Source organism: Frankliniella occidentalis, unplaced genomic scaffold (genome assembly GCF_000697945.3).
Source record: "Frankliniella occidentalis isolate FOCC.00 unplaced genomic scaffold, Focc_3.1 Scaffold585, whole genome shotgun sequence".
Lineage (NCBI taxonomy): Eukaryota > Metazoa > Arthropoda > Insecta > Thysanoptera > Thripidae > Frankliniella > Frankliniella occidentalis.
The window spans coordinates 2,690-11,847 of NW_026267701.1; the positions used below are offsets into that span (position 1 = coordinate 2,690).

The 9,158-nt window shown below is 60.3% G+C and overlaps 3 protein-coding genes across 5 annotated transcripts in view; 1 reads left to right on the forward strand and 2 right to left on the reverse strand.

The window, feature by feature from the left end:
* LOC113204239 (uncharacterized) overlaps positions 1-2,592 on the reverse strand; it is a 3,356-nt gene extending 764 nt beyond the window's left edge. Inside the window, exons 1-7 of the mRNA XM_026419348.2 lie at positions 2,354-2,592; positions 2,094-2,271; positions 1,508-1,598; positions 1,009-1,427; positions 675-940; positions 410-583; positions 10-340 (exon numbers count right to left, since the gene is read on the reverse strand). Coding sequence (XP_026275133.2) covers positions 10-340; positions 410-583; positions 675-940; positions 1,009-1,427; positions 1,508-1,598; positions 2,094-2,271; positions 2,354-2,577 — 1,683 coding nt within the window. The 5' untranslated portion in view covers positions 2,578-2,592. The remainder of the gene's footprint in view (positions 1-9; positions 341-409; positions 584-674; positions 941-1,008; positions 1,428-1,507; positions 1,599-2,093; positions 2,272-2,353) is intronic.
* LOC113204177 (glutathione S-transferase 1-like) lies at positions 1,015-5,321 on the forward strand. 2 transcript variants are annotated; one of them, XM_052275354.1, is made up of 5 exons: positions 1,015-1,127; positions 4,226-4,431; positions 4,536-4,674; positions 4,765-4,932; positions 5,012-5,321. In XM_052275354.1, exons 2-5 carry the CDS (start codon positions 4,229-4,231, stop codon positions 5,225-5,227), a joined length of 726 nt encoding a protein of 241 aa, XP_052131314.1. In that variant the 5' UTR covers positions 1,015-1,127; positions 4,226-4,228; the 3' UTR covers positions 5,228-5,321. The 2 variants fall into 2 exon arrangements, with proteins under 2 accessions (XP_052131314.1, XP_026275027.2); XM_026419242.2 differs by lacking the exon at positions 1,015-1,127 and adding an exon at positions 3,159-3,317.
* Positions 5,322-7,176: 1,855 nt separating this feature from the next.
* Positions 7,177-8,503, reverse strand: LOC113203953 (uncharacterized). 2 transcript variants are annotated; one of them, XM_026418929.2, is made up of 4 exons: positions 8,312-8,503; positions 7,877-8,059; positions 7,620-7,790; positions 7,177-7,544 (listed from the first exon to the last, which is right to left on the reverse strand). In XM_026418929.2, the coding sequence occupies exons 1-4, from the start codon at positions 8,483-8,485 to the stop codon at positions 7,377-7,379; spliced, it is 696 nt and encodes a 231-aa protein (XP_026274714.2). In that variant the 5' UTR covers positions 8,486-8,503; the 3' UTR covers positions 7,177-7,376. The 2 variants fall into 2 exon arrangements, with proteins under 2 accessions (XP_026274714.2, XP_026274704.2); XM_026418919.2 differs by having other exon boundaries at positions 7,877-8,062.
* Between the last annotated feature and the right edge of the window lie 655 nt (positions 8,504-9,158).

The window sequence follows — 9,158 nt, forward strand, 5'->3', positions numbered from 1 at the left end:
ATGTGTGACCTTGAAGTCGAACCAGAAGTTGGTGATTCCCGCCTCGTCCAGACGCGCGGTGGCCTTGGTGAAGGCGCGGAGCAGCGGTGAGCCCTGGCGCAGGATGAGGTTGTAGGCGGGGCTCACGGCCAGGCAGTAGTTGCGGATCATGTGGTAGGCGGGCGCCGAGCTGCGCGCGGTGAACGTGATGGAGTACGAGCGGCACTGGTTGCGGTCCATGAGCACGGCCAGGTCGCGGCGCGCGAAGAGGCGCCCGAACACGGGCAGCACCTGGTCGTAGTTGAAGGTGACCGCGCGCCGCCACAGCCGCTGCTCGCTCGCCGTGTCGAACTGCGCCTTCCTGGACCACGCCGTTGTCACCACTAGGGACGGTGTGCGGCGTCATGTGGCGGGCTGTAGTAATACTCACTTGTAGGCCGCGACGTGCTCGGTCGTCGCGAACATGGGGAGTTCGGAGTCGGCCAGGTCGGTCACCGAGTGGAACACGGTGTCGTCGGTTTCGGTGGTAGTGATGCGGTGCAGCGCCGCCATGTAGAGCGTGCCCAGCACCAGCCCGGCGAAGGACCAGCAGAAGATGAACACTCTGAAAAGACGGGCGGCGTCAGCTTGGAAGGTGCACTAAACACGTTTTAACTACACAAGTTTTCAACGGCAGCCCAGTTCAATGTGCTAACCTGGAGGCCGCGCTCTCGGGAATGGGGCTGATGCCGGAGATGAGGCCCTGCAGCGCGGTGAGCCACGTCTCCCGGAAGGTCCTGTTGGGCAGCAGCAGGCGGTACGAGAGGATGGCCACCAGGTAGGAGACCAGGACGGCGCCCCAGGCTTCCGTGGTGAACTCGCCGATGATGAGGCGCCAGGGCGAGCGCGTGTTGAAGCCCGTGGGCAGGCACCACGTCGTACAGCTGACCTGGGCCGTAGCGGGGCGCGCGTGATACGGCAGCTGCACAAAAAGTATTTTAAATGTAATTTCTTTTGTCACTGTGTTGTTACTGTAGGCAACGTTTGCACCTTTAGGTCTGCGCCGGTGAACATCAGCCCGAGATCAGAACGGTTAAAGTAGAGATCGCCCAGGATGCCACCAGACTTGGGGAAGTCATCGGAGCGTCCAAAGATCTTGCCGTCGAGAGGTAAGTAGAAGGTCGGGGTGAAGTTGAGGTAGCGCGCCAGGGTGAGAATAAGCGGCTTGAAGGTGCCGGTGTGCAGCAGTATGCGGCTCCCGTTGACGGGGATGATCTCCGTCCAGGGCCTCGCCTTGAAGGTCGTCACCCTGAGCGGGCACCCACCCAGGTCGCGGTCCTTGGGCAGCAGCCCGAAGGCCTCGGGGCGGTGCGGAGTGGCCGGCGTCCACAGCGCCACCAGGTGCGGCCGCAAGTCGTGGCAGTGCTCCGGGTAGTACGGCCAGTACGTGTACATCCGCAGACCGGTCTCTGCAGAGGCGGTAAGCAGTGTTATTGTTAGTTGGGGTGGAGCGTCGTGGACCAGGCGGCCTCTGCGCGGGTCTGCTCACCCCCACTGTCTTTCCTCTGCACTGCGAGCACTTTGAGAAGGTCGGACTGCCAGCACGTCTCCAGGACCCTGCTGCCTTGGGTCTGAAACTCCTAGATAACAGACAACAGCCAAGGACGCCGAAAGGGGTGTTATTACCATGACTCATCAGGAGAAGTGCCTGCTCGGTAGGAAGTCCCGTTATACAGAGCTGTCCCGCGGGACTGCCTACCCGAACCCCTGGAGTAGAGCGTCGGGCCGGTAGGCAGTCCCGTTACACAAGGGTGTCCGGCGGGCCTGCCTACCCGAACCCCTGGAGTAGAGCGCCGGGCCGGTAGGCAGTCCCGTTACACAAGGGTGTCCGGCGGGCCTGGAGTAGAGCGCCGGGCCGGTAGGCAGTCCCGTTACACAAGAGAGTCACGCGGGCCTGCCTACCTGCACCCCTGGAGTAGAGCGCCGAGCCGGTAGGCACTCCCGTTACACAAGGGAGTCCCGCGGGCGTGCCTACCCGCCGACCTGAAGCAGAGCGCCTGCTCGGTAGGCAATCCCGTAACACAGGGCTATCCCGCGGGCCTGCATACTCGCACCCCCGGAGCATTATCTTTTACCTCCTGAGTCCCGCCGGTCACGAGCAGCACCACGTCGTCGGCGTGCTTCGTGGCGTTGAGCAAGGCACGGCAGTCCAGGTCGACGAGGACGTACAAGCTGCGGGGCGCCGAGGGCCACTCGTCGGGCAGCACCTCGGCCACGGTCTGCGTGTAGCCGACCGTCATCCGCCTGTCCAGCCTGCCGGCCGGCGTATCGGGGCGTTAGGGACGCGGACCGCACCGGTCTTCCGCTTGGGGGAGTGGTGTCCTCGTGCACTTACCTCTGTAGCGCCGTCGTGGAGATGCACTGGTCCCCCGACCTGCACACGAAGTGGATGGCGGACAGCGCTCGGTTGGCGCGCAGCGTGGCCGCCAGGTGCAGCAGCATGCCCTCCCAGCGCGCCACCCGGGCCGCGCGGGCGCGCGGCGCGGCGGGCACTGCGGCCCCCGCGACCCTCAGCAGCAGAAGGGCAAGCAGCCCCGCCGCCACCGACGGCACCCTCATCCTGGCCGGTCCGACCGGGCCCCTGCTGCCCGTGCCCGATAAGTTGCCTACCCTCACGGCGCCGCGTTGGTCGGCATTGACCGCGCGCCGCTCGCGCGCGCCGGGACCGCGGCGCGCGCCAACGACCCTACGCCGCGGCCACGGCAATCGCTCTCCTCCCAGGGCCGCGGCCACGCCCCTCGGCGTCACGCCACGACCATTAGCACCGCAAAGTGATCAGCTGTAATGTCGATTTTTCCCGCTGCTTGCGGCGTACATGACGGTGTGGGCATAGTGTAATGGATTGGCGTCTCATTTTTCGTAGAGCGCTTAAGCCTGGGGCCGGGCCTGGGTCGGAGTAAGTGTGGTGGTACCAAAGCTTTGCTACGGCCTGCCAGCAGAGGGAGCAGCCGACGACCGCTTACCGAACATTTTGGAGACTAAAATCCACACGAACTCGCCCGTACCTGTAGCGGAGTGACTCTCCCGAGCCCGCCGAGGGGACGGCTCCGGCCTCCGGCCGGCGGCGGGCCCGTGCGAGCGGCGGCCCGGTCCGCCGGCCGGCTGAAGCAGGAGGCCCTCCTGGAGTTACCGGTTTCCAGCGCCGCTCGCAGGAGGAAGAAGAGAGAGGAGCGAAAGGAAGGAAAGGGGGGTCGGGGCAGAGAGGGAAAGAGGGGAGAGGGGGAATAATGCCTCTGGGTCCTCGCCAGATGCCGGCGAGTCGCAGCCCAGTCCCCGGAGAGCCGCCAGCCCCTGTTAAGGTACGTGCGTTCGTTTTCTTCTCTTTATCCCCTTCACGCACCCCTTCTCTCCAACCCTATCGTTTACCCCTCCCTTCCCCTCGGTCTTCTCCCACCTCGCCCGATTTATGATTGTCATAATTCTGCAAGAGGTCGTCTAGCGCTCGCCGCACGTCGCCCGTATGTGGGATGGTCCCGTCGTCGGGATCGAAATGTCTGCTTGAGCTGACACGTCCCCGTCCCTGAGCCGAGACAGCTCGGGTCGAGACTGCCGCCAGGTTATGCTTATCTCTTCGAACGTGTCACCGACTGCCCCCCCCCCCCCTCTCTCTTTTCCCTACTCACAGAGCGAAGTCAATAGTTTGTTTGTTAGGTGTTCAGGAACTTGTAGTGAATTTGTTGAAGCATGTGGAAAATGGTTCGTTTTACGTGGCAATGACAAATATATTGGTTAAGCATATCGGTTCAGCAGGAGGTTCAATGAAATTAATAACGGGAGATTGACAGGTTTGATTTCATGAAGGAACCAATTGATCAGCTGTGTTATCAGACAACTATCTACGTTGCGTTGCGGGTCTTTTTCGGAGGAGCTCGCTCGATGCATTGCGTCTCAAGCCGGCCCGGTGTACGCGGGAGGGGGAGGGGAGGGGGCAGAGGCGCGACTCCATGGAGAGAGTCGGTGGAATCACGGACCTGTTCACCCCCCCCCCTCTTCCTCCCACCTTTATGCCTCTCTTCTCAGCTGGGCAGCAGCAGCGCAGCAGCGCTCTGGTGCACGTACTGCGAGTCTTTTTCCTTTTCGTTTTTTTGGCGTAGGTTAGGGACCCGGTGAACCAAAGCAACTAAGAACATCATAGATTTTTAGAAGCGTATTTTTCAAGTGTCTCATTTGCAAAATTTTGCTTCCAACGTTTTTCTGCACCTCTCAGACGATGGCGCCCATCAAGGTGCACGGGATCACCGGGTCCCCGCCGGTGCGTGCCGTGCTGCTTACCTGCAAGGCCCTCGGCGTCGACTACGAGTTCCATCTCGTCAACACTCTCCGCGGCGACCACAAGACGCCCGAGTTCCTTAAGCTCAACCCGCTGCACACGGTGCCCGTCATCGAGGATGGCGACTTTGTCCTGTGCGACAGGTGAGAGAGCCGATATTAATCAGAAGCAGTAGCAAGCGCTACGCGCTGATCTGGTCTGTTAGACGTGTTTCGTTTGAAACAGCGAGACTGGTTTGACTTTGCAGCCACGCTATCGTGACGTACCTGGCTGACAAGACGGGCAGCGACAAGTGGTACCCGAAGGACGCCCAGAAGAGGGCGGTGGTGGACCAGCGATTGCACTTCGACAACGCCATTCTCTTCACCCGAGTGCGCGACATCCTGGTGAGTCCCGGAGGACCACGGCACGGCCTAGGCTCCGAACGAGGCTCCGAAGCCTCCACGACGTTCATGACCCTTGTTGTCGTGCTGCAGGAGCCCGTGCTGTACTTCGGGGAGCCCACATTCCGCTCCGAGAGCGTCAAGGACCTGGAGAAGGCGCTCGTCCTCCTCGACGCGGTCCTCGGCGACAACGACTTCGTGGCCGGCAGCGAGCCTACGGTCGCCGACTGCTGCTGCATCGCGTCCGTCAGCACCATGCTGGTGAGCACTCGCACGCCTTCGCGGCGCACGGCCCCGCCCGGCCCCTTCACCTGACTGACGGTCTTCTCCTCCTCCGCAGGGTCTGGTGCCGCGGCTGCCCGTGCCGGAGCGCGTGGCCGCCTGGGTGAAGCGCTGCGAAAAGACGCTGCCCTCCTACAAGGAGGTCAATGTGCCGGGGGTCAAGGGCATCGCCAAGCTGGCGCGCAACGTGTGGCTGCGGCGCGCGTACGGCGCCTACCTGGGCGTGGAGAAGAGGCTGTCCGCCGCGCTCGGCCGCGCCCGGACGAGGAGGTGACCCCCGTGTCTGTCATGCCTCCCTGATCCTCGCTGTACAGTACAAACGTGTAAAATACGAAAACAAACGTGTAAATAAATTAATTGGAAGTTTCTCTGTGTTGTTCTCTCTGCCTTATTCTCCTCCGTCTCCCCAAAGTGGAATGTTAATTAAAGCATTCATTAAGAACATACAAGATTAACTAACCTGTGGGGGCGTCACCGGGATGGCGGCAACTCACGCTCCTGCCTGGGTAGGCCGCCCAACGGGCTCCACGTGGGCACCCAGCGATGAATCAGCTGGCTGGAGGAAGGAGCTCACTCTCCCCGCCGCCTGAGGAGTAGGCAGCCCAACCTGCAGCAGACGGAGACGGGCCTTCCCTTCCCCCACCTCACTTTCCTTCCTTCCCATGACAAGGCAGAGTTGGTGGCCCGTCTCACCTTCCATTGATGCGAGGACCACGCCACGCCACGCCCGGGGGCCACGCCTGGGGGCCACGGTTATGTATGACTTTGTAAGAACGGATTCTAAGGTGGTGTGCGCGGGCGGGGCGGGGCGTGGTGGGGCAGGGTCGGGCGGGGTGGGGCGGGGTAGGGCAGGGAGGGGAAGGGCGGTCAGGGAGGCTTGGGCCGACGGCTCCGGGCGGCTCACTGTCCACATTGGACCATCCGATCCCGCGCGTCTCAACACAACACGCCACTCGCCCGCCTTCTCGTGACTGATGACAATCCCGGTTCTCATTGCGCTATTTGGACTCGCCCCCGGCTTCTACATGATTGCGGCCCGCCCCCAAAAGACATCCAATCCGTGGCGTTGCGGGGCGGAAGAGAATCAGGCGAATTCTTCGTAAAAAAAACCGCAAAACAATTAGTAAACAGTGAATAAAATCAAGAGTCAAGAAGTGAAAACAACAGAAAATTACTTGTTTTGTTTTTGGTTCGGGTGGTTTTTCAGATTATTCCTTTTTATGCCATAAATACAATTAATCAACTAATGTTGCCTTATCGCTGTTCACTATCCGGGCGCATTGGGTGGTGTGTAGGGTGGCGTGTGTGTAGCATGCACAATTTTACGAGGGAAAGCCATGAGTCACTGAAAAGTCAACAGTAAGCGAGGCAACTTTCCCGCATTATTACTATTCGGCGACTACAAAAAGTGGACCTTCACTCCACCTTAGAGTGCATGGCATCACCCTTTATACAGGGTGGTCCACAGACCCCTTTCTTCAATTTGCTCGGCATGCAGGCGTGTGAGCGGGTTGCATACTCACACGGAGCCATAAGGCGTGTTGAGCGACGGTAGGCAAGACAGCCCGCACGCCTGCAGAATAAAAAAAATAAGGGAAAATAAAGGGTCTGTGAACCACAATGTGCTTCGGTATGCACACATTATGTAAAGGGTGCATCGGCATGCACACGTTATATACAGTCAGTGTGCTGAGATGAGCAGGAAAAAATTGTATAGAATGAGGGCACAAAACTAAGTTTTAAATTTGATAGAAACAAACGTTTTGGCTTCCATGAGTTGTCCACTCGTGTCATTGAAACTGATGACTTAATTTTTTCAGGATATATCCGATGAACTCGTCAAACCACAAACCGCTCTGATTGCATGCCCGACACCCCGCGTAAGAGGCGGGGCAGGGGAGCAATGCACCCACCCGTGTGGACTCCAGGACCAAGCGAATACCCAAGGCGGGCGGCCCGGGCGGGACTCGGCCCCGGCCCACCCCGGCACGTCCTCGCTCCGGAGGAGCATTGCCGCCGACCGCGTCACCGTGCTGCCGCCCGTGTCTCTCGCCCGGACTCGTGGACGTGACGTCAATGGGCAAGGTCCCCCTTGCCGCGAATTTCTGGTGCCAGCATTGGACCACTATTCGCCGCCTGCCTCCGAAATAATAATGACGGTAATCCGATATATCACAAACGTCAGGCACAGGGGGCTGGCGCTGTGAGGTGCAGGTGTGGAACTTTGCACGTTCCGCCACAGCGGCACTTCTATATTAAAACATGTTTGCTTTTGCTTTATAAATATGATAATAATAATAAAAAAAAAAGGGCAGTGACGCGCGCGCGACGCGAAGAGACGAGCGGGGCGGCACGTACTGGGGGCGCGGCATGGCTCCATGCCGCTGAGCTGGACGCCGACGACGAGGCCTCCCCCCGTGCTTCTAGTCGCGGACGCGGTGCGGCTCCATGTGGATCACGGTGCACGTGTGCACCTCGTGGTTTTCCTCCATCGTGGAGGCCCGCACCTTCCAGACGCTGCCCTCCAGAGGAATGGGGAGCCCCTGCAGCGCCCTGAGGTCCAGGCTGCCGTTGCGTATGTGGTACTCTCCCTGCGGCAGGAGCGAATGCCGTCATGGTCTGGTCAGGGTGCCCGGCGGCCGGCGGCGTATGGACAAGTCCCTCACCTGCTTGATGGGGCAGTCCAGTCGGGGCTCGATGGAGCCCAGCACCGAGTTCCACGGCTTGGTCGGGTCGTTCCACTCGGCGCAGAGGCGGTCCTTGAAGCGCCACGTCTGGAAGTACTCGCAGGTGTTGGCGGAGACTGCGTCGCGGCACTTGTGGAGCTCGACGACCACCTGCAGGGGCGAGCGGTGGTGAGCGTCGGGGACAGGAAGGCATGGCGACCGGCGGCGAGCCGGTGGGAGCGTAAACTTGTTCAAACCTCGCGCAGGGAGCTCGCCGCCCGCGACACGTTGAGGTCGGCGTCGACGACGAAGTCCACCTTGTTGAGCATGCCCATGTGCACGTTCGCGAAGGTGATCGCGTTGTTGGCCACCTCGCACGAGTGGATCTCGGGGATCTCGACGACGAGGCGGCTGCCCAGGCCGCTTAGGCGCAGCATGTGCTGCTGCGAGAGCCATGGGAGCGTTACGGACAGGAAGAACAGCGTCAACAACAAACAGTGCCGGCATTGATTAGATGGAAATGGTTTTGCCTTGCTTAGCCGGTGAGGGTGAGGACTGTGGGTATAGTGTTAGGAATCAGAACGACTTTTTTTGGAACTTGCTTTTCATACACCTGTAGTGGCCCTGAATCTTGCACAGAACGCCTTTTGGCGTATTGGGACACCCCCAAAAGGACAGTATACTGTACTCACAACGGGGGACTTTCTGCTGGCCGAGACCACGGTGGCGCCGTAAAGGAGGAAGAGCTGGAGGCCGAGCAGCGAGAACGCGCCCAGCGTGCACCAGGAGGAGAGCATGACGGGTGTCACTGACAGACCGGCGGTCCTCCGCCGAAGAGAGACATGTGTACAGAACAGACGCGCCATGTTGGCAAGGACGCGGTTCAGACTGTCCCCACCCTACCCCACCCCTTTGATCCACAGAGTCTTTCTTCTCTGTCGCTCTCTCTCTCTCTCTCTTTCTCTCACTCTCTCTCACTCTCTCCCTATCTGTTCCTCTCTCTCCCCCGGTCCCACCCTCTCTATCTCCCCTCTCTCTCCCACATCGGTGTCCTATCAGCATTAACCGGATAATAGAGTACATCCTGCCCGGCATTACCCGCACGCAGATGCGCCACCTCTCCGCCGCCTTTTGTTCGTCTACCGTTGTGCGATATGGAATATGCGATCGCGTTGCCGAGGCCCAGGCCGAAGGTCGCCGGCACGCCGTGCAGTAAAATCGGTCCGGCGGGATGATTTCTGACCTACCTTATTGGTTATGCGTGCGCCGTTGCGCCCGTCACAGTCGACGTGGCGTTGGGCAGGTCATATGGGGCTGGCTCGCAAAAGTGTGTGACAGAGCAGAGACAGAAAGGTACAGAGGGAGACAGGGAGACGCAGGGAGACAGAAGGGAGAAGGAGACAGAGGGACAGAAACAGATTTAGAACCAGGTACTAATAGGACGCTTGCTTGGCGCCAGCAGACGCATGCCAGACCCAGACGAATGAGAAAGCATTGCAGCTCGCGGTTTGCGCTCGCCCCCGCCCCCTGCCCGCCCCC

Bases quoted from the DNA above. Each gene is read 5' to 3' on its own strand.
- LOC113204177 (XM_026419242.2), top strand. From the start codon at position 3,246: ATGCCTCTGGGTCCTCGCCAGATGCCGGCGAGTCGCAGCCCAGTCCCC. The intron at 4,675-4,764 runs GTGAGTCCCGGA...GTCGTGCTGCAG, and splicing joins CCCGAGTGCGCGACATCCTG to GAGCCCGTGCTGTACTTCGG. The intron at 4,933-5,011 runs GTGAGCACTCGC...CCTCCTCCGCAG, and splicing joins CGTCCGTCAGCACCATGCTG to GGTCTGGTGCCGCGGCTGCC.
- LOC113203953 (XM_026418919.2), bottom strand. From the start codon at position 8,485: ATGGCGCGTCTGTTCTGTACACATGTCTCTCTTCGGCGGAGGACCGCC. The intron at 7,791-7,876 runs GTTTGAACAAGT...TCGCCCCTGCAG, and splicing joins CGGCGAGCTCCCTGCGCGAG to GTGGTCGTCGAGCTCCACAA. The intron at 7,545-7,619 runs GTGAGGGACTTG...CTCCTGCCGCAG, and splicing joins TGGACTGCCCCATCAAGCAG to GGAGAGTACCACATACGCAA.